This window comes from Ornithorhynchus anatinus, chromosome 3 (assembly GCF_004115215.2).
Source record: "Ornithorhynchus anatinus isolate Pmale09 chromosome 3, mOrnAna1.pri.v4, whole genome shotgun sequence".
Taxonomy (NCBI): Eukaryota; Metazoa; Chordata; class Mammalia; order Monotremata; family Ornithorhynchidae; genus Ornithorhynchus; species Ornithorhynchus anatinus.
In genome coordinates, this window is record NC_041730.1 from 90,314,470 (window position 1) to 90,338,571 (window position 24,102).

Consider the following 24,102-nt stretch of genomic DNA (forward strand, 5'->3'; position numbering starts at 1 on the left):
ACATTTCCTGCCCACCACAATTTTACAGTCTAGAGGGGAAGGGGTCAGTGGCCAGAGCCCTGTTTGATAAGGAGGTGATTGGGCAGTCATTGGAGGTTTCTAAAGGAGTGGAGAACTGGGGACCGAATGGTTTTTTGAAAAATTGATCCAAACAGCTGAGTGAATTCTAGACTGGAGGACAGGAGGCAGGAATGTCAGTGAGGAGGCTGATGTAGTAGTTAAATTGGGAAATAAGTGGTTGAATCAGGGTGGATCATTATCCACAGGACCTTGGAACAGGCTTGAAGGGTCTGTTCTTTTCCTAGGCAGTGGGTTTCGTTCTTGTAATTTGCTTCTATTTGCATGGTGCTTTTTTATTTGGAAGAGTTGACTCACTGAATATATCAGTTAATCTTTGACTAGAGCAGCTGGCCTACAGGCCTCATGGGAAGAGCATGGGCTTGGAGCCATGGGCTAATACTGGCTTTTTCATTCTTCTTCTGTGGGACTTAGGCAAGTCATTTCACTTCTCTGAGCCTGTTTCCTCAACTGTAAAATGGGGATTCAATGTCTAGTCTCCCTCCCCCTCAGACTGTGAGCCCCATGTGGAACAGGAACTGAGTCTGATCCAGTTATCTTGTATCCCTCGCCCAGTGCTTAATCTAATGCTCGGTACATAGTAAGTGCTAACTGCAATTAACTGTTTCAGAATTTGCCTCCTCTCTGTATTGTGAGCTCCACAAAGGACTGTGATGGGATTTTTTTCATCATTATTATTACTATCATCATATTTACCTGCTTTGTAAATGTCCAAGAGCGGGGTCTCGTGGGAAGAGCATGGAGCTGGAAGTCAAGAGACCTGGGTTCTGTGTGCCTCTCGCTTAGCTGTGTGACCTTTAGCCAAGTAGTGAACCTCTCTGGGCATCAGCATCCTCATCTATACCTGGAGACAATAACACCTGTTTCCCTACCTCACGGGGATGTTGTGAAAGTAAGACGTGGTAACCGATGAGGAAGAACTTGGAAAAATAAAAGTGCCTTGCAAGGGATTGGTCAGTCCAGACGGCTGACCGGGTAAAGTGCCCAGTAAATACTGATGATGGTGGGTGGTTGGGAGAGATGAAAAAGCCAAATGGGCTGCAAATTGGCAAAGAGGAGAAATCGGTTAAAGTGGACTGGTCAAAAGGAAAACTTGGAGAAGCAGCTTGGTTTAGTGGGTAGAGCCCAGGCCTGGGAGTCAGAAAGACCTGAGTTCTTATCCTGGATCCGCCGCATGTCTACTGTGTGACCATCTGGAAAATGGAGGTTAAGACTTTGAGCCCCAAGAGGGACATGAACTGGGACCAACCTGATTAGCCGGTATCTACGCCAGCGCTTAGAACAGTAAGCGTTTAACAAATACCATTAAAAAAAGGAAAATAATAATGATGGCATTTATTAAGCGCTTATTATGTGGCAGACACTCTACTAAGTGCTGGGGTAGATTCAAGGTGATTGGGTTGGATACAGTCCCCGTCCCACGTGGGGCTCACAGTCTTAATCGCCATTTTCCAGAGAAGCCAAGGAGGAAGAGACTGGAAAGAGAAGTGCTCAGAAAGGAGGGGAAAACAGTGGGAAGGAATCAATCAGTCAATCAATCAATCTCCTACTTAGAGGGTGAGCTCCAGGTGGGACCTGATTATCTACCCCTGTGCTTAGTACAGTGCTTGGCACATAATAAGCACTTAACACAAATTCTGCAATTATTATTATTGTAGGTGCCTTACAATAGGTGCTCTAAACACTGTAGTTGCCCAATTCGGTATCTGCACCGAGGGCACACAGTATAGAGCTCTGCCCGTTTTAGGTGTCCAGTACTTACTATGTGCAGAGCACTGTACTAAGCACTTGGGAAAGTACAATACAACAGAATTACCGGACACGTTGCCTGCCCATAATGAGGTTACAGGGGAGAAACAGGATCTGAAGCTTCACCCCAAATAGTTGAATGAATTAGAGGGTGGAGGTAGGGGGAGGGAGTTTGGGAAAATTTAACCTAGGGAAAGAGCATGATCTAGTGAAAAGAGCATGGCTTGTCCCAGACCAGGATGGCTGTGTTAATTTGAGCAAGTCACATAACCTCTCTGAGCCTCAATTACCTCATCTGTAAGTGGGGATGTTAATGCTAATCTTCCCTTACTCGCTGGGTTGTTGTGAGGACCAAGGCGAGAGAGGAGACATGAATTTGCTTTGAGACATTCAAGGTGTTTTAATGAAGGTGAAATCTGATAAACCTTTAGTTTAAGTGCCAGATGCCAGGCTCACCTAAAGAAGTTTCAAGTTCTGGCTTTGAGACTCTTCCCACGAGACCACACTTGCTTTGGGAGGAAATAAACCCACCCCTTGGAGGATTTGGCTTTGTGTAGCTCACGCCCCTCTCTCTGTTTTGTTTTTCAGTTTCGGGCCCGATCCCTTCTGCGTCCATCTCAGTTTGGGGGCCAGGCTTGTGAGGAGCTGCTGGTAAAGTCTCAGAAATGCTACCCAACTAAGATCTGCAACATAGAAGAATTGGACTGCAAGAATAAATTCAAGTGTGATAGTGGTAATGTACTGCAATCAACCAAATCTTAGTGTTTCTTGAGAACCTACGGTGGGCAGAATTTTGTAGTGGGCACTTAGAGAGAGGCGACATGGCATAGTGGGTAAAAAATAATAATAATGTTGGCACTGTTAAGCGATTACTATGTGCCAAGCACTGTTCTAAGCACGGGGGTAGATATGAGGTAATCCGATTGTCCCACGTGGGGCTTGCAGTCTTCATCTCCATTTTACAGATGAGGTAACTGAGGCACAGAGAAGTGAAGTGACTTGCCCGAGGTCACTCAGCAGACAAGTGGTGGAGCCGGGATTAAAACCTTTTGATTCTCAGGCCCCTGCTCTATCCACTACACCATGTTGCTTCTCGAATTTGACTGAAATGTTGGTAAATGAGCCGACATGGGGAGAAGTAGGGAGAGGAGATAGTGGAGGAGAAGGAGAAGGAGGTGAAGAAAGGAAAGGAAGAAAAGAAGTCGAAGGAGGAGGAGGAGGAGGAAAAGGGAAAGGAGAAGGAACAGGAATAGAAAGAGATGGAAAACAATGATAATAATAATATAATAATTATGGTATTTGTTAAGCACTTACTATGTGCCAAACACTGTTCTAAACACTGGACAACTGCTATTCATACGTTCACATCTGGGCAAACAGCAGTAAAAATGGGGGAAAATAGGGACAGATTAGAAATGTCTTTGAAAATAATGTTTAGAACTTTTAGAGGGACAGATGGCTTAATATTCATTCATTCACTTAATGAGGGGCTTAGTGCAAAAAACTGTACTAAGCGCTTGGGAGAGTACAATATAACAACAGTAAACAGACACGTTGTCTTACCACAACAAGCTCACAGTCTAGCCTTTGTGGACATCCCCACTTGATAGGGGTGCTAAGTGACATGGAAATATTCCGAAGTAGAGAATCCGGTGCAAAATTTTTAGTTGCTTCAGGCACTAAGACCATGAAATGACATGTCTGATTCCATTTTTTTATAGTATTTATTAAGCGCTTATTATGTGCCAGGACTGTACTAAGGACCGGGGTGGATACAAGCAAATCGGTTTGGACACAGTCCTTGTCCCCACGTGGGGCTCCGAGTCTTAATCCCCATTTTACAGATGAGGTCACTGAGGCGCAGAGAAGGGAAGTGACTTGCCCAAAGGCTCAAGTCGGGACTATTGGTTCATCCATTCGATCATATTTATTGATCACTTACCGTGTGCAGAGCACTGTGCTAAGCTCTTGGGAGAGTACAATACAACAAGAAACAGACACATTCCCTGCCCGCATTGAGGTTCGAAAGCCAGGTCCTTCTGACTCCCAGGCCCGTGCTCTATCCACTAGGCCACGATGTTTCCGGGAGGCAGAAAAGTTGCTGAACCCTGAAAGCGGTTGAAAATTCACCTGCAACTGTGAAAACACAGTTGCGTTTAGGAACCGATAGTAAAATACATAGAGCCGTCCTTGATTTTCAGAGACTACACTGCTGACACTAACATTTTATCAACATAGGTGGATGTAGGCCATCCCTCTGCCATCCCCCCTTTACCTCTCCGCAGCTAAACCCTCTTTTTCCCCTTTTCCCTCTGCTCCACCACCTCTCCCTCCCCATCCCCACAGCACCGTACTCGTCCGCTCGACTGTATAGATTTTCGTTACCCTATTTATTTTGTTAATGAATTGTACATCGCCTCGATTCTATTTAGTTGCCACTGTTTTTACGAGATGTTCTTCCCCTCGACTCTATTTATCGCCATCGTTCTCGTCTGTCCGTCTCCCCCGATCAGACCGTGAGCCCGTCAGACGGCAGGGACTGTCTCTATCTGTTGCCGACTTGTTCATCCCAAGCGCTTAGTACAGTGCTCTGCACATAGTAAGCGCTCAATAAATACTATTGAATGAATAGGCGTTAAGCCCGATACGGCACTGATCACCCTTGGCATCTTGGGCACGGAGAGATTGCGTAGAAGCAGCGTGGCTCAGTGAAAAGAGCCCGGGCTTGGAGTCAGAGGTCACGGATTCAAATCCTGGCTCCTCCATGTATCAGCTGTGTGACTTTGGGCAAATCACTTAACTTCTCTGTGCCTCAGTTCCCTCTGGAAAATGGAGATTCATTCATTTATTAGTATTTATTGAGCTCTTTCTATGTGCGGAGCATGGGATGAGGACTGTGAGCCCCAGGTGGGACAACCTCATTACCTCGTTTTAACCCAGCGCTTAGAACAGCGCTTGGCACATAGTAAGCGCTTAACAAATACCAAAATTATTATTATTATTTCCGTTTCACCCCCTTGGTGCTCCAATCTGGCTGAAGCCTCTGCAACTGTTCTCGCTGGGAAGCAGCTGCAGTCTAGTGGATAGAGCTCAGGCCAGGGAGTCAGAGGACCTGGGTTCTAAACCTGGCTCTCAAACCTGCCTGCTATGTGACCTTGGGCAAGTCATTCACTTTTGTCAGTGCTTAGAACAGTGCCCAGCGCTTAGAAAAGTCTTTGGCACATAGTAAGTGCTTAACAAATACCAACATCATCATTATTATTCTCTGAGCCTCAGTTTCCTCAACTGTAAAATGGGGATTCAATACCTATTATTATTATTGGTTATAATAATAATAAAAACTGTGGTATTTGTTAAGCTCTTACCATATGCCAAGCACTGTACCTGGTGGATACAAGCGAATCGGGTTGGATAAAGTCCCTGTCCCACGTGGAGCTCACAGCCTCAATCCCCCTTTTACAGATGAGGTCACTGAGGCACAGAGAGGGAAGGTGACATGCCCAAGGTCACACAGCAGACAATATCAAGGGTCGGCGGCACGAGACGAGATCAGGCCACTGTGAGTTGGTTAGCATTAAAAGAGTGTAGGGTGGAAGGGGGAGAGGGGAAGAGGGTGAGAACTGATGGAGTGATGCTTTAGGCCTCCTGGGGGATCCCCTCCTCACAGGACAGAATTCAGTGACAGCTTTCCGCTCCACCTTGCTGATGCTGGTGGAAAGGTGAAGGATTTGCCAGCCTCAGACTCATCTCAGCGTGGCTCAGTGGAAAGAGCACAGGCTTGGGAGTCAGAGGTCATGGGTTCGAATCCCGCCTCTGCCACTCGTCAGCTGTGTGACTGTGGGCGAGTCACTTCACTTCTCTGTGTCTCAGTTACCTCATTTGTAAAATAGGTAGATTGTGAGCCTCACGGGGGACAACCTGATGACCCTGTATCTACCCCAGCGCTTAGAACAGTGCTCTGCACATAGTAAGCGCTTAACAAATACCAACATTGTTATCTTCAGATCATTTCATAATTAACAATAATTCTGTTACCTGTTAAGCACTTACATGTGCCAAGCACTGTACTAAGTGCTGGGATAGCTACAGATCATCAGGTTGGACGGTCTCTGACCCGTATGGGGCTCACAGTCTAAGCAGAAGGGAGACCAGGTAATAATAATTGTGGTATTTGTTGAGCACTTAACTATGTGCCAGGCACTGTACTACGCAGTGGGATGGATACAAGTAAATAGGGTTAGACACAGTACTTGCACCACATGGGGCTCACAGTCTCAATCTCCATTTTGCAGATGAAGGAACTGAGGCCCAGAGAAGTGAACCGACCTGCCCAAGGTCACACAGCACACAAACACATAGTGAGCGCTTAACAAATACCCCGATTATTATTATCATTACTTTTATTATTATTGGGCAAATCCCTTCACAACGTCATGTCTGAGAAGCAGCGTGGCTCAGTGAAGAGAGTACGGGCTTGGGAGTCAGAGGTCATGGGCTCGAATCCCAGCTCGGCCACTTGTCAGCTGGGTGAGTGTGGGCAAGTCACTTAACTTCTCTGTGCCTCAGTTCCCTCATCTGGAAAATGGGGATTAAGACCGTGACCCTCACGAGGGACAACCTGATTACCCTGTATCTACCCCAGCGATTAGAACAGTGCTCTGCACATAGTAAGCGCTTAACAAATACCAACATTATTATGTCTGTTTTCCCCACCACCTTATGTGGTGCATGAAGGAGAGAGAATCTATAATTCAATTTTATTTCCAGTGATGTCTGTTTACTTGTTTTGATATGTACATATCTATAATTCTATTTATTTCTACTGATGCCTATTTACTTGTTTGGATGTCTGTCTCCCAGCCTCTAGATTGTGATCCCGTGTGGGCGGGGATTGTCTCTCTTTATTGCTGAATTGTACTTTCCAAGCACCTAGTACTGTGCTCTGCACACAGTAAGCGATCAATAAATACGACTGATTAAATGAATGAATGATGTGGCGGAGCTGGGATTAGAACCTCCTGACTCTCGGGCCCGTGCTCCATCCACAACACCACGCTGCTTTTTGAATTCCCCTTGTATGGATGAGGAAATGGAATAATGATAATAATTATGGTATTTGTTAAGTGCTTACTATGTGTCAAGCACTGTTCCAAGCACTAGGGTAAATACAAGGTAATCAGGTTGTCCCTTGTAAGCTCGCGGTCTTCATCCCCATTTTACAGATGGAGTTACGGAGGCACAGAGAAGTTAAGTGGCTTGCCCAAGGTCACCCAGCAAACAAGTAGCAGAGGCGGGATTAGAACCCACATCCTCTGACTCCTAAGCCTGGGTTTTTGCCACTAAGCCACGCTGCTTCTCTACAGAGTCACAGAGAAGTTGTGACCTGACCAGAGTCACACAGCAGGCAACTGACTGAGTTGGGATTACAACCCAGATCCTCTGACTCCCAGGTCCGTGTTCTTTCCACTAGGCCCCACTGCTTCCCAGAATCTTAATTGCTCCACTCCTCCCCACTTCCCACTCGTGAGACCCGATCCGTGTGACTGTGGAGGGCTCAGCCCCATTCTCACTCAACTCACAACGGAACATTTAGACCCGAGAGGACATGCTGAAGGTCAAGTCTTCTCCCTGAAGATTAACAACCCCCACCCCACCCAGAAACGGTGCCTGAAGGAACAAATTCTTCTTCCACATTCCAGAAAATACCCCGAGATCAATACCAGTCAGATCCACGGCCTCTCGCACTGAGTGAGGGGTGTATTCCTGTCTTCTAGAAAAGTGGAGTATAATAATAATATTAATAATGATAATAGCAATAACTTTGGTATTTGTTAATCACTTACTATGTGCCAGGCACTGTACTAAGTGCTTGGGTGGATACAAAGAAAATTGGGTTGGACACAGTCCCTGTCCCACGTGGGGCTCACAGTCTCAATCCCCATTTTACAGATGACATAACTGAGGCACAGAGAAGTGAACTGACTTGCCCAACAGACAAGCAGCAGCAGACAAGCGGGGGAGGCGGCATTAGAACCCATAACCTTCTGACTCCCAGGCCCGGGCTCAATCGACTATATCAGGCTACTTCTCAGTACTATTACTACTACTAATAATAATAATTAACAGAATAACAGTAGAAGCAGTGTTTCTTAATGGCAGTTGCACACAGTAACTGCAGACAGCCACCTTGGCTAACTTCACTTCTCTGTGCCTCAGTTCGCTCATCCATGAAAAGGGGATTTAATGCCCATTCTCTTTCTTATTAAGACTGTGAGCCCCATGTGGGACCTGGTAATCTTTTATCTACTCCAGTGCTTAGCACAATGCTTGTGACAGAGAAAACGCTTAACAAAAACAACTATTACTAGATAAGAGGTAGCCTGGCCTAGTGGGAAGAGATGGGCCTGAGAGTCAGAAGGACCTGGGGTTTTATCTCGTCTCCGACACACATCTGCTGTGTTACCCTGGGCAAGTCACTTTAATTTTCCGTGCCTGTCACCTCGTCTGTAAAATGAGTATTGAGACTGTAAACCTTTCATGGGACAGGGAGTGTTAGCTTGTATCTACCATAGCACTTAACAGCGCCTGGCACATTGTAAGCACTTAACAAATACCATGAAAAAATCACTATTATTATTGTTGTTAAACCACTTAACTCCTCGTTGCCTCAGTGCCCTCATCTGCAAAATGGGGATTAAGACTGTGAGCCCTACGTGGGATAACCTGATTACCTTGTCTCTATCCCAGTGCTTAGAACAGTGTTTGGAACATAGTAAGCGCTTAACAAATACCATTATTGTTATTATTATTGTTATATTTGTTACGCATTCACTTAGAGAAGCAGCGTGGCTCATTGGAAAGAGCACGGGCTTTGGAGTCAGGGCTCATGAGTTCAAATCCCAGCTCTGCCACTTGTCAGCTGTGTGACTGTGGGCAAGTCACTTAACTTCTCTGTGCCTCAGTTCCCTCATCTGTAAAATGGGGATTAAAACTGTGAGCCCCATGTGGGACAACCTGATTCCCCTGTGTCTACCCCAGCGCTTAGAACAGTGCTCGGCACATAGTAAGCGCTTAACAAATACCAACATTATTATATGCCAAGCTCTGTACTAACCCCAAGTGTAGATCCAAGATCTTCCGACTGGACGCAGCCCCTGGTCCACAAGGGGCAACCGGTCTAAGAAAGGAGCGATCCCCTCTTAGCCTTCCCCCTTGGTCCTGGCCGCGAGCCGACCCGGGAACCTTGCTGCCGTGACTTTCCCCTCCCAGGCCGCTGCATCTCCAAGAAGCTGACGTGCAACGGTGAGAACGACTGCGGAGACAACTCGGACGAGAGGGAGTGCGCGAAAAGGAGCCGAGTGTGCGGGCGAGTGTACCGCCCCGTCCCCAGTGCGCAGATCATGGGAATGGGGTAAGCTTCTGTTGGGCGTCATTTCCTCCCACGCCACCAGCCCAGGGCTCCGAAGCTTCCTCTCCTACCCTACTCCCCTTCCACTGACCCTCTGTGTGCAGCCCCTGGGCACCAGATAAGAAGGAGCAAGGCCTAGTGGATAGAGCACGGGCCTGGGCATCAGAAGCACCTGGCTTCCAATCCCGGCTCCACCACTTCTCTGCTGCATGAACGTGGGCCAGTCATTTCACCTCTCTGTGCCTCAGTTATCTCATATATAAAATGGGGATGCAATCTGTGAGCCTCATGTGGAAAATCTCCCCCTTCTAGACTGGGAGCCCGTTGTTGGGTAGGGATTGTCTCTATCTGTTGCCAAATTGTACTTCCTAAGCGCTTAGTACAGTGCTCTGCAAACAGTAGGCGCTCAATCAATACGAATGAATGAATGAATGAATGAATGAATGAATAGGGACTGTGTCCAATCTGCTGTATCCACCCCATTGCTTAGTACAGTGTCTGGCACACTTTAGCACTTAAATACCACGATTATTATTATTATTATTATTATTATTGACTGGGTCCTGACTGGTTGTTTTCTAATCACTCAGAGCTTAGTCTAGAGACTGTAAGCTTCTTGGGGGCAGGGAATACCTCTGCTAATTCTGTTGTAATAGCCTTTCCCAAGGATTTAGCACAGTGCTCTGTACATAGTAAGTGCTTGATAAATACCGTTGATCGATTGGAAGCATGTAAACAATATGAGTAATCGATCATAGTCCATCACTTACATTGATCGACTCATTCAGACCCCTGCCTGACATCAATCAATCATAAACATTCAATATTGATTGAGCACTTACTATGTGCAGAGCACCCTATTAAGCACTTGGGAGCATCCAATACAACAGAATTTGCTGTCACCTTCCCTGCCCAAAATGGGTTTACAGTGTAGAGGGGACATCATCCCTAAATACCTAAAATCCTCTCTTGATTTTAAGCCTAAATCCCAGCTTCCGATTCCTTGGCACTGGGACAATTCAAAATTTTAAGGGAGAGGAACATTAAATAAGCCCGGGTCACGGTGGGATTCTGACTGAAAAAGAACCCAGGAGAAAGTGTTTCCATTCTGTCTGAACCATTCCTAGCAGTGGCCAGTTTTAAGCACACACAGGTGCTCAGCACATGCTGTCAATAGCTCAATCAATCAATCGATGGTATTAACCGAGCGCTTACTGTGTGCAGAGCACCATACTAAGTGCTTGGGTGAGTACAGTATTACGGAATTGGTAGATGTTTTCCGTGCCCACAGCGAGCTTATTCCAGAAGCAGTCCTTGACTTTGGTCTTAGAGGCGAGTTTTGCCTGGAAATGAGAGACTCTGTTATTCATTCATTCAATCATTGTCACTGTCATTCATTAGTTACTATCAGTCAGTCAATAATAATAATAATGTCGGTATTTGTTAAGCGCTTACTATGTGCAGAGCACTGTTCTAAGTGCTGGGGTAGATACAGGGTAATCAGGTTGTCCCACGTGAGACTCACGGTTAATCCCCATTTTACAGATGAGGTGACTGAGGCCCAGAGAAGTTAAGTGACCTGCCCACAGTCACACAGCTGACAAGTGGCAGAGCTGGGATTCGAACCCGTGACCTCTGACTCCCAAGACCGGGATCTTTCCACTGAGCCACGCTGCTTCAGTCAATCCTATTTATTGAGCACTTACTGTGTGCAGAAGAGTAAATTGAAATGAACCCTAGAGAAGATTACAGAGATGATAACTCAGACGTGCTCCCAATCTAAGAAGGCAGAAGGTTCACGTGGACGTGGACACATAAGAGAGAAATAATAAAGACAGCAAAACAACACACAAAAAAGGCCAAAAATAACCACAACCCCCTCGGCAGAATAATAATAATAATAATAATGGTACTTGTTAAGCATTTACTATGTGCCAAGCACTGTTCTAAACATGGGGGCAGATACGAGGTAATCAGGTAGTCCCACATGATGTTCACAGTCTTAATCCCCATTTTACAGATGAGGTAACTGAGGCACAGAGAAGTGAAGTCACTTGCCCAAAGTCACAGAGCTGACAAGTGGCAGAGCCAGAATCAGAACTCACGACCTCTTTCCATTAAGCCAAGCTGTTTCTCCTAGGCCTAGAACACTAGGGCTAAAAGAGGTAGATTTCAGGCACGCCAGAGCATAATAATAATGACAATAACTGTGGTATTTGTTAAGCACTTACTATGTGCCAAATACTGTTCTAAGCCCTGGGATAGATACGAGATAATCGGGTCAGACACGTTCCTGGCCCACATGGGGCTCCCATTCTAAGTGGGAAGAAGAGCAGGTAGTTAAGGTATTTAGTCTTTATTTTTTATTAATGATGATCATTAAATGTTTAATATGTGCCAGGCACTGTATCAAGTACCGGGGTACAAGCTAATCAGGTTGGACAAGTTCGTGTCCCGCATGGGCTCACAGCATTAATCTCCATTTTTCAGATGAGGTGACTGAGGCGAGAGAATTGAAGTGACTTCACACAGCAGACAAGTGGTGGAGCTGGAATTAGAACCCGGCTCCTTCTGGCTTCCAGGCCCGGGCTGTATCCAACAGGCCACGCCGACACCCACGTATACCCTCTCACTCTCTCTTGCTCTCTCTCACTCTCTGTCCTGGAGAAGCTTCCAACATTTGGGAAATGGCTTTGTGTCTCCAGATTCCACCTTCTGGCGGGAGAACCTAGAGGAGAAGTCCTGGACAACAGTTTCACTGGAGGAAAATGTACCACCGTCAAAAGCAGCAGAGGAAGTAACCCATACCGTGTACCGGCCAACGTGGAAACCATCCATTTTCAGGTACGGAGGTAAAGGTCGCTTAAGCTACAGCTAGTTTTGGAGCTGGTGGAAATGGGCACGAAGGGGAGGAGAAAGCAGGACGGAGACTCCACATGGGCATTGCAGGCTACCAGCCTCCAGGCTTCATCTGTGTAAGCGACAGGGTGACCCAGTGGACAGAACGAGGGTCCGAGAGTTAAAAAGACCTGGGTTCTAATCCCGGATCTGCCACTCGTCTGCCGTGTGACTTTGAACAAGTCACTTCACTTCTTTGGGCCTCAGTTACCTCATCTGGAAAATGGGGATTAAGACTGTGAGCCCCATGTGGGAGAGGGACTGTGACCAACCTCGGGACTGTGACCAACCTCGTTAACTTTTATCATCCCCAGAGCTTAGTATAATAACGTTGGAATTTGTTAAGCGCTTACTATGTGCTGGGCACTGTTCTAAGCGCCACTTGTCAGCTGTGTGACTGTGGGCAAGTCACTTAACTTCTCTGTGCCTCAGTCACCTCATCTGTAAAATGGGGATTAACTGTGAGCCTCACGTGGGACAACCTGATTACCCTGTATCTACCCCAGCACTTAGAACAGTGCTGGGCACGTAGTAAGCGCTTAACAAATACCAACGTTATTATTATTATTAGATACAGGGGAATCAGGTTGTCCCACGTGGGGCTCACATTTTTTAATCCCCATTTTTACAGATGAGGTAACTGAGGCACAGAGAAGTGAAGTGACTTGCCCAAGGTCACACAGCAGACAAGTGGCAGAGCCGGAATTAGAACCCACGACCTCTGATTCTCCAGCCCAGGCTCTTTCCACTAAGCCACGCTGCTTCTCTAGTGCCTGATGCATAGTAAATGCTTAACAGATACCATTTTTTAAAAGATGGGAAGCAATGTAGTCTAGCATGGGGTCTAGGGGATGGCATTCTGGGTTCCTTTCCTGGCTCTGCCTTTCACCTGCTGGGAGACCTCGGACAAGTCACTGAACCCCACTGAGCCTCCATTTCACTCATTTATTCATTGTCATATTTATCGAGCATTTACTGTGTGCAGAGCACTGTACTAAGCATTTGGCAGAGTACACTATAACAATAATCAGACACTTTCCCTGACCACAACGATCTTATAGTCTCCTCATCTGGACAATAGTGTTAATAATCTCTGCCTCTCCTGTGGATGCTAAAAGGATTAAATGAGCTAAGTTACACAAAAAGAGCATTTTAAAAATGTTAAAGTGCTATAAGATTTCAAGGTATTGTAAACAGCACAGAAGGAGCATAGCTTTTCCTTCCTCTTTCCCTTTCTTTCTTTCTTTCATGACCTCCTGACTTCCAGGCCCGTGCTCAAGCCTCTACGAATAAAAATAGAGTTGGTTGGCATGTTCCCGCCTACAACAAATTTGCAACCTAGAAGGGGGAAAAATGAATTCTCATTGTCCACATGAGGAACTGAGGCCCAAAGAAGTTGCGAGACTCGCCCAGGGTCACACAGCAGGCAGGTGGCAGAGCCAGGATTCGAACCCAGGTCCTCTGTCTCCCAGGGCCACCCTCTTTCCAACCAGGCCAGGCTGCTTCTATCCTGGGGATCCAGGGTCTCCAACTGACTCGCAGGCCACACTAACTTCCATTGTGGAGTGGAGGTGGAGGGGGCAGTGGTCTAGTCGGCAGATGGCGGCTCCAAGGACAGATTCATTTCTGGGCTGAGTTGATCATTTCTCAGATGCATCAGTTTGCTTTGTTGGGTTGGGCCTTGGGGTTGCTGTTTCTTTAGGTGGAAACTCAAGAGGATGATTTGAAGTCAGAATTTTACCACGATTTAATGCCCCTGGAATCCGGCCACATTAGTCACTTCTCATCTCAAGCGTCTGGGGGCCACTCTTCCGGGATCCCTTATTTATGGTCTTCTAAGACAAACGTGCAGATCACCAACTCTCACTCCTTCAAGCAAGCCATCCAAGCTTCCCACGAGAAGGTAAGAGAAAACAGGTTGTAGTCCAACCAATCCTTCTTTGGTACCCATTAAAAAAAAATTAATTAATGGTATTTCATTCATTCATTCATTCAATTGTATTTATTGAGCGCTTACTGTGTGCAGAGCACTGTACTAAGCGCTTGGAAAGTACAATTCGGCAATAGATTGAGGCAATCCCTACCCAAAAATGGGCTCACGTGGTGCTTACTATGTACCAGGCACCCTACTAAGCTCTAGGCTAGATACAAGCTAATCGGGTTGGAGCCAGTCCCTGTCCCACATGGGGCTCACAGTCTTAGTCTCCATTTTACAGGTGAGGTAACTGAGGCCCAGAGAAATGAAGTGACTTCATCCAAGGTCACACAGCAGATAGGTGATGGACATGGGATTAGAACCCAGGACCTTCTGACTCCCAGGCCCGTGCTTTATTCACAATTCCAAATAGAGAGGAGTGTATGGAGGAAGCCATCGATCAATCAACTGTATTTATTGAGCACTTACTGTGTGCAGCGCACCGTATTACTGTTACTTCTGCCAATAATAATAATTATTATTATGGAATTTGGAAAGCGCCTACTGGATTCCAGGCTCTGTATTAAGCTATGGGGTGGATACAACAAGTAAATAGAGTTGGACACGGTCCCTGTCCCATGTGGGGCTCACAGTCTCAATTTTTATTTTACAGATGAGGGAACTGGGGCCCAGAGAAGTGAAGAGACTTGCTCAAGGTCACTCAGTAGGCAGGTGGCGGAGCTAGGATTAGAACCCATGACCTTCTGACTCCCAGGCCCGTGCTCTATCCACTACACCATACTAAGCACTTGGGAGAGTACTATGCAACAAAGTTGACAGACATATTCCTTGCCCTATAAGCTTATAGTCTAGAGGGGGAGACTGACTTTTATTATCCAGTAAGCATTAAAAGTGAGCAACTTTGGAGGGATTGTAACTTCTCAAGGGCAGGGACAAAAAAAAGGGCTTTGCCTTTTACTTTTATCCTATGTTTAAAACGCGTAGTGCAACGCTTCGTAGGCACCCAACACAGTACCCAGTAGGCACTCAATAAATACTGAACATGGTAATGATGATGATGAAGACAGCGATGGTGTAGTTGACATAAGCCAATGTTAATTCAGATCCGTGCAAAAATGGAGCGCCTTGGTCATCTCAACATTGGGAAGCAGTATGGCCTAGTGGAAAGAGCAGAGTTCCTGGGAGTCTGAGGACTTGAATTCTAATCCCAACTCCGCCATTTGTCTGCTGTGTGACCTTGGACAAGTCACTCAACTTCTCTGGGCCTCTGTTACCTCATCCATAAAATGAGGATTAAGACCGTGAGCCGCATGTGGGACAGGGACTGCGTCCAACCTGATTAGCTTTTATCTACCCCAGCGCTTAGAACAGTGCCTGCCCCATAGTAAGCTCTTACCAAAATACCATAAAAAAATTGTAACTGTAGGATGTAGATATTTAGCCCAGTGCTTAGTTCATTGTCCGGCAAAGAGTAATTGCATAACAAATAGTATTTTAAAAAAAAAGATCCACTGTGTCATCAATTCATCAGGTAGCACTGTTCTAAACGTCTGATTAGCGTGGCTCAGTGGAAAGAGCCTGGGCTTTGGAGTCATAGGTCATGGGTTCGACTCCCAGCTCTGCCATTCGTCAGCTGTGTGACTGTGGGCAAGTCACTTAACTTCTCTGTGCCTCAGTTACCTCATCTGTAAAATGGGGATTAATTGTGAGCCTCACGTGGGACGACCTGATGACCCTGTATCTCCCCCAGCGCTTAGAACAGTGCCCTTCACATAGTAAGGGCTTAACAAATACCAACATTATTATTATTATTATGGGTTCGACTCCCAGCTCTGCCATTTGTCAGCTGTGTGACTGTGGGCAAGTCACTTAACTTCTCTGTGCCTCAGTTACCTCATCTGTAAAATGGGGATTAATTGTGAGCCTCACGTGGGTCAACCTGATGACCCTGTAATCTCCCCCAGCGCTTAGAACAGTGCTCGGCACATAGTAAGCGCTTAACAAATGCCAACATTATTATTTGTCAACATGTCAGACGTCATTAGCACTAATCCATCTAGAGTTATAGCGAATCTTTTCATCCTGCTAGTAAGTTTACACTGTGCAGCCATAGCAGTGATCTCCTGCAAATAAACCTGGGAGAATTATATTTTTCAACCACCTACGATTAGGTCACAATAGTCCACCAATCAATTAATAACATCTGTTGCTCAGTTCTAAGTGCTTAGGAGAGAACAATAGAATTTGTAAATACAATACCGTCCCTCAAGTAGTTTAGGGCCTAGGGCAAGATAAATGGATTGATACTTAGTGAGAGGTGCTTTTCAGAAGGTGCTCTTCAGCAGAAAATATTGGTCCATGTGATCAGATAAGAAGAGTTGCTTTTAGACTTTAGACTGTAACCCCTTTGTGGGCAGGGAACTTGACCAACAACTCTGTTATATTGTACTCTCCTAAGCGCTTAGTATGATGTTCTGCACACAATGAGTGCTCACTAAATGTGATTGATCAATTGATTTAGAAAGTGAACAATCATCTCTACCCGTTGGAAGTTACACGGAGACATGACTCAAGCTACCCAGATATTAAGAGTGAACACCATGTTAATGACTACGCTGTTGAGAGGATACAGGAAAGAGAAACTGTGGTATTAAGTGTTTTTACCATGTGCAAGCACTGTCCTAAGCGTTGGGATAGATACAAGATAATCAGATCATCCACATCCCACATGGGGTTATAGTCTAAAGGATAGGGGGAGCAGGACTTTAATTCCCATTTTACAGATGATGAAACTGAGGCACAAACAAGTTAAGCGACTTGTCCAAGGTCACGTGGCAGGAGAGTGGCGGACGCAGGATTAGAACCCAGGTCTCCAGACACAGAGATCTCCCAAGGCTCAGGGCCCTAAGGGAGGAGGGGGTCGGACATCAGTGGGGTTCTATCCAAGATTAAGGGAACAAATCGTCCAAGTGTCCTTATCCTCTAGACTGTAAGCTCATTGTAGGCAGGGAATGTAATAGTTTATTGTTATATTGTAATAATAATAATGTTGGTATTTGTTAAGCGCTTACTATGTGCAGAACACTGTTCTAAGCGCTGGGGTAGACACAGGGGAATCAGGTTGTCCCACGTGGGGCTCACAGTCTTCATCCCCATTTTACAGATGAGGTAACCGAGGCCCAGAGAAGTTAAATGACTTGCCCACAGTCACCCAGCTGATAAGTGGCAGAGCCGGGATTCGAACCCATGACCTCTGACTCCAAAGCCCGTGCTCTTTCCGCTGAGCCACGCTGCTTCTGTACTCATCCAAGTGCTTAGTACAGTGCTCTGCAACCAGCAAGTGCTCAGTAAATGTGACTGACTGACTGACTCGGGAGACGATCAGCAGATGGATCAAAGCCGGGATGGGTGGGCTAGGAGGGAGATGACAGACACTGCTGGGATTGGGTCTGGGTTCAAAACGGTGACTTGCTTTTTGATCATGGGATCTTAATCTAGGCCACAATCCAGATCCTGAGGAATGATGTGCTTGGATCCACCCCAGTGCTTAGTACAGTGCCTGGCACATAGTAAGTGCTTAACAAATACCATGATGATTATTATTATCATTATTAAACACAGTCCATACAACCCATCCCTCACTGAAGAAAACTGGACTCATCCACAGTTCATTCATTCATTTGTTCATTCAATCGTATTTATTGAGCGCTTATTTTGTTCACCCTATTTATTTTGCTTATTTTGTTCAATGAGATGTACATCACCCTGATTCTATTTAGTTGCCATTGTTTTTACGAGATGTTCTTCCCCTCGACTCTATTTATCGCCACCGTTCTTGTCTGTCCGTCTCCCCCGATTAGACCGTAGGCCCGTCAGACGGCAGGGACCGTCTCTATCTATTGCCGACTTGTTCATTCCAAGCGCTTAGTACGGTGCTGTGCACATAGTAAGCGCTCAATAAATAATATTGAATGAATGAATGAATAATAATAATAATTAGGGAATTTGTTAAGCACTATGTGCCAGACACTGTACTAATCGCTGGGGTGGGTACAAGCCAAACGAGTTGGACACAGTCCTTTCCCACTTGGGGCTCACAGTCTCGATCCCCATTTTACAGATGAGGTAAATGAGGCACAGAAAAGTGAAGCGACTTGCCCAAGGTCACCCAGCAGACAAGCGGTGGAGCTGGGATTAGAACTCACGACCTTCTGACGCCCAGGCACGTGTTCTGTCCACTATGCTACGCTGCTTCACTGCTCCGCCGTGCTGCTGGTGCTTTGGAGAGTTCAATATAACAATAAACAGACACATTTCTTGCTCACAAAGAGGTCAGATTCTAGAAGGGGAGGCAGACGTTAATAAATATTTCCTCTCCTTATCAGGCAGGATCAGGTACCAAACACATTAGATGGATCCAGGCATCGTTCTCCTGGCCTCTCCCTTCACAAGAAGCTAGCTTCTCCCTCCCTCTGCACCTCCTGGCCAATGTCTACTGATTTTAGAGAAGCAGCAGGCCTAGTGGACAGAGCACGGGCCTGGGAGTCAGAAGGACCTGGGTTCTAATCCCATATCCGCCACATGTCTGCTGGGTGACCTTGGGGAAGTCGTTTAAGTTCTCTGGGCCTCAGTTACCTCATCTGAAAAATGAGGATTGAGACTGTGAACCCCACGTGGGAGACGGGACTGTGTCCAATCTGATTTGCTTGGACCCACCCCAGAACTGAGTAAAGTGCCTGGCACAGTGTAAGTGCCGAACATAAGCCATAATAATTCTTATCGTTTTCACCCTTAATAAATCCTGATAATAATAATAATAATAATAATGGCGTTTGTTAAGTGCTTACTACGTGCAGAGCACTGTTCCAAGCGCCGGAGAGGATACAAGGTGATCGGGTTGGCCCACGTGGGGCTCACAGTCTTAATCCCCATTTTACAGATGAGTTAACTGAGGCACAGTGATTTGCCCAGAGTCCCACAGCTGACCAGCGGCTGAGTCGGGATTTGAACCCATGACCTCTGACTCCCAAGCCCCAGCTCTTTCCACTGAGCCACGCTGCTTCCGCAGAGGCCCTGGAATTGATGCTTCCTTCCGTCCGTCCAGCTCACTCCTCCGCTCATTTCTTTTCTCTTTCTAGGATTCTAGTTTCATTCGGGTCCATAAAGTGATTTCTGTCTTAAACTTCACGATGAAGGAAAATGACCTGCAGCTCTCAGATGTCTTCTTAAAGTCCCTGACCCACCTGCCCCTGGAGTACAACTACGCCCTGTACAGCCGGATATTCGATGATTTTGGGACTCATTACTTCACCTCGGGTTCTTTGGGCGGGACGTATGATCTCCTGTACCAGTACAGCAGGGAGGATTTGAAGAACTCGGGCAAGTTCCCTGGAACTTTTCACTTCTGGGAGTGGGAGGGGACGGAAGGGAAGAGGGGTAGCCCGGGAGAGAAGTCAGTGACTTTTCTAGGATCACATAGCAGACAAGTGGCAGACCCAGGATCAGAACCCACGTCCCCCGACTTCCAGGCCTCTTTCCATCCGCGCCACCCCCCTCTTTTGGCTCTCAGCTTCTCTCCTCATAGAGGGTGGGATTCCGGACGTTTGGGGGTCAGATCAGTGGGGTCCTTGGGCAAGCACTTTGAACTGGGGGAGCCATTGTTCCCTGGTCCAAGACAAAGGCTAGTCCACTTATAATAATGTGGGTATTTGTTAAGCGCTTATTATGTGCAGAGCACTGTTCTAAGCGCTGGGGTATACAGGGTAATCAGATTGTTCCAGGTGAGGCTCACGGTCTTAATCCCCATTTTACAGATGAGGTAACCGAGGCCCTGAGAAGTTAAATGACTGGCCCACAGTCACACGGCTGACAAGTGGCGGAGCCGGGATTCGAACCCATGACCTCTGACTCCCAAGCCCGGGCTCTTTCCACTGAGCCACGCTGCTCTCACTAGCCACTGAGGAGCGGGGAGTCACCTAACCCAGGACAGGGGTGATGCGGCTGACGGGGATGGGATATGGTAGAATAGTCTGGTTCCGTCCCGCCAGAAGCAGGGAAGCAGCCTGGCCTAGTGGATAGAGCACAGGCCTGATAGTCAAAAGGACCTGGTTTCTAATCCTGACTCCTCCACTTGTCTACTGTATGACCTTGGGCAAATCACTCAACATCTCTGTGCCTCAGTTACCTCATCTGTAAAATGAGGATTAAGAGTGTGAGCCCGATATGGGACAAGGACTTTGTCTAACTGAGTTTACTTGTATCCCCCCCCCAACCCCCGGCCCCGGCACTTAGTATAGTGCCTGGCACGTAGTAAATGCCTAACAAATGCCATAATTATTTGTAGTAGTAGTAATAATAATAATAATAAATACCATTAAAAAAACTTTAAGAACAGCCCTCTCCCAGAACCCCCACAGCTCTGCTGAAAATCCCAGGTCTTCTCGGAGCATAGACTTTGTCATGAAAACCATGAGAAGCATGTCATGAGAAGCAGCGTGGCTTAGTGGAAAGAGCATGGATTTGGGACTCAGAGGTCGTGGGTTCTAATCCCACCTCTGCCACTTGTCAGCTGTGTGACTTTGGGCAAGTCACTTAGCTTCTCTGGGCCTCAGTTACCTCATCTGAAGAATGGGGATTAAGACTGCGAGCCTCACTTGGGACAAGCTGATTACCTTGTAACTACGCCGGCACCTAGAACAGTGCTTGGCACACAGTAAGCGCTTAACTAATGCCATCATCATCATCATCATCATCAACAGCCATCAGTCCATCTATTTACCCACTCAGCCCCACACATCTCCCTTGCAGGAGACAATCTGATAGTGGTGGTATTTGTTAAGCCCTTCTATGCTTGTATCCACACCAGCGCTTAGTAAACTGCCTGGCACATAATAAGTACTTAACAAATACCATGTGCCAGGAACTTCACTAACTACAAGGTAATCAGGTTGGACACAGTCCCAGTCCCACATGGGGCTGGTCGTCTAAGTAGGAGGGAGAACAGGGATTGAATTCCCATTTTACTGATGAGGACACTGAGGCACAGAGAGGTTAAGTGACTTTCCCAAAGTTACACAGCAGGTAAATGGTGGAACTGGGATCAAAACCCAGGTCCTCTGACTCCCAGGCCTAGGCTTTTTCCACTAGGCCAAGTTCCATAAAGACCCAGGGAGAGTAAATGAATGAAAAACACCTTTCTTCAGTGAGGTTATCCCTCAGGGCAGGGAGGGAGCCAGAAAACGGGACCCTCACCCCAGATACAGTGGTGTCCCCGGAATGTTGAGCACTGCTCTATCTGGTCCCACTTTGCAGGTTTAACTAAGGAAGAAGCTGAATACTGCGTCCGCACTGAAACGAAAAAGCGCCGATTCTTCGTCTTCAAGTCAAAAGAAGTGCACTTGAAATGTTCCAGGAACCAGATGTCAGAACGCTACGAAGGTAAAACCTCAGGTGCCCTGGGCAGCGGGTGTCGGGGGTCTTGCTCTGGTTCTCTGTTGGGGACAACTGTCGGTTGCCCCTCTGGGATTTCTGCAACCCTACATTCTCCGATTCCCCTATCAGAGACATGGGGCCGTCATCTACCGGAAAGAACGGATCTCTTGTTAGGGACATTTTCTACACAAGGCCTCGGCGTAGAGCTGGCTCCATGTGGCCTCTTGATAAAAACATGCTGATTCCATTATTTATTATGCTATTTCACCGTGACGTCTTTGCACTGCTACTTACGTTAGCATTGTTCTCCCTCCTTTTCCCACTAATTGCAAGTCAGTTGTGTCTAGTTCCTCCATTAAAATGGAAGTTCTTTGAGGGCAAAAAATATGAGTTTTTAGTTGGCTATACTCTCCCAAGTACTTAGGATGGTGCTCTGCACTCAGTAGGTGCTCAGTAAGTACCATTGATTGGTTGGTAGATTGGATGGGTGGGTGGGTGGACGGACGGACGGACGGACGGACGGACGGACGGACGGACGGACGGATGGACGGACGGATGGATGGATGGATGGATGGGCGGATGGATGGAGGGGTGGATGGATGGATGGACAGACGGATGGATGGATAGTTAAGTAGTCGGATGGATGGATAGATGGATGGAGGGAACATTTATTTTTTTCAATCATATTTACTGAGCATTTACTGTCTGCAGAATACTGTACTAAGCACTTGGGAAAGTACAATACAACAATGAACAATGCCCACAACGAACTTACAGTTTAGAAGCGGGAGATGGATGTTAATACAAATTAATAAATTACAGACAAGTACATAAGTGCCATGGGGTTGGGAGGGAAGAAGAATAAAGGGAGGAAGTCAGGGAGAAGAGGAAAGGGGGGATTCTAGTCTGGGAAGTTCTCTTGGAGGAGATTTACCTTTAATAAGGTGTTGGATAGGGGAGAGAGTGTAAATGACTATCAGATTTGAGGAGGGAGGGCATTCCAGGCCAGAGGCAGGACGTGGACCAGGAGTCGGCCATGAGACAGGCGAGGGCGAGGCACAGTGAGAAGGATAGCACTAGAGGAGTGAAGTGTGTGGACTGGGTTGGAGAAGGACAGAAGCAGGGTGAGATAAGAGGTGGCAGGTGATGGACTGCTTTAAAGTCACTGATAAGGAGTTTTTGTTTGATGTGGAGGTGGAAGGACACTCACTGGAGTTTTTTGAGGAGCGGGGTGACGTGTCCTGAAAGCTTTTGCAAATAATAATAGTCTGGGCAGCAGAGTGAAATATGGACTAGAGTGGGGAGAGAAAAGAGGCTGGGAGGTGAGCAAGGAGGCTGATGCAGTAATCCAGGTGGGATACGATGAGTGATTGTATTAACGAGGTAGCAGTTTGGGTGGAGAGGAAAGGCTAGATTTTAACAATATTGTGAAGATGGGATGACCCTGAAGTGCTTCTTTTATTCACCCCCCCCCCTTCCAACCCACAGCACTTATATACGTATCTGTAATTTATTTATTTATATTAAATGTCTGTCTTCCTCTCTAGACTGTAAACTTGTTCAGGACAGGGAGTGTTTCTGTCATATTGTTGTGCTGTACTCTCTCAACCACTGGTACAGTGCCCTGCCCACAGCAAGTGCTCAATAAATACGATTGATGGATGAATGAATGGATGGATGAATAGTTGGATGGATGGAAGGATGGATAGTTGTGTGAATGGATGGATGGGGGAATGGATGGATGAATGGATGGATATAAATGTGGGCTAGTAGGAAAGTATGGAAGCCAGGAAACCAGGGTTTTACTCCCAGCTCTGATTTTTGACCATGTCCAAGTCACATTAACTCCCTGGGCCGCAGTTTTCTTTGTAAAATGAAGATAAAATGCCTCCTCTCCCTCCTTGGACTGTGAGCCCCAATAGGACAGGCACTTCACATGATCCGATTGTTCTGTGATTACTCCAGCATTTAGCACAGTGCTTTCGCACAAAGGAGGCCTGTAAGAATTCCATGATGGTAACCACTATGAAAGATTGAAAACTCCTTGAGGGCAGGAGTCATGTTCACTACTTCTATTTCTTCATTCTCTCCCAAGCCCTTGGTTCAGTGTTCTCCAGCCATCAAGCATGCAATAAATACTATTGATTGACTGAGATTACAGACAGTTAGATGGATAATCAGTGGTATTTACTGAGCATTTACTGTGTGCAGAGCTGCTCTAAACGCTTGGGAGAGTACAAAACAATAGAGTCGGTAGACATGGTCGGCCATAAGGAGCTTACAGTCTAAAGGGGGAGTCAGATGTTAATATAAATAAATTATGAATATGTATGTAAGTTCAGTGGTGTTGAGGTTGGGGTGAACATCAAGTTCTTAAAGGGTATAGATCTAAGTGCATTCATTTATTCATTCATTCAGGTGTATTTATTGAATGCCTAGTGTGCAGAGCACTATACTAAGTGCTTGGAAAGTGCAATTCGGCAACAGATAGAGACAATCCCTACCCAACAACGGGCTCACAGTCTAGAAGCGCATAGATGTAAGCCTCCGGACTGTAAGTTCCTTGTGGGCAGGAGTCTTGTCTACCAACTCTGTTATATTG

General features: G+C 46.4%; 1 protein-coding gene across 2 annotated transcripts in view; it reads left to right on the plus strand.

Annotated features, from left to right (window-relative positions):
• Positions 1-24,102, plus strand: part of C6 (complement C6) — a 59,264-nt gene that overhangs the window by 11,501 nt on the left and 23,661 nt on the right. For both annotated transcript variants that reach the window (XM_029059087.2, XM_029059086.2), the window contains exons 4-9: positions 2,416-2,560; positions 9,097-9,238; positions 11,941-12,079; positions 13,836-14,036; positions 19,208-19,448; positions 21,381-21,506. In XM_029059087.2, the coding sequence (XP_028914920.1) occupies positions 2,416-2,560; positions 9,097-9,238; positions 11,941-12,079; positions 13,836-14,036; positions 19,208-19,448; positions 21,381-21,506 (994 nt within the window). The remainder of the gene's footprint in view (positions 1-2,415; positions 2,561-9,096; positions 9,239-11,940; positions 12,080-13,835; positions 14,037-19,207; positions 19,449-21,380; positions 21,507-24,102) is intronic.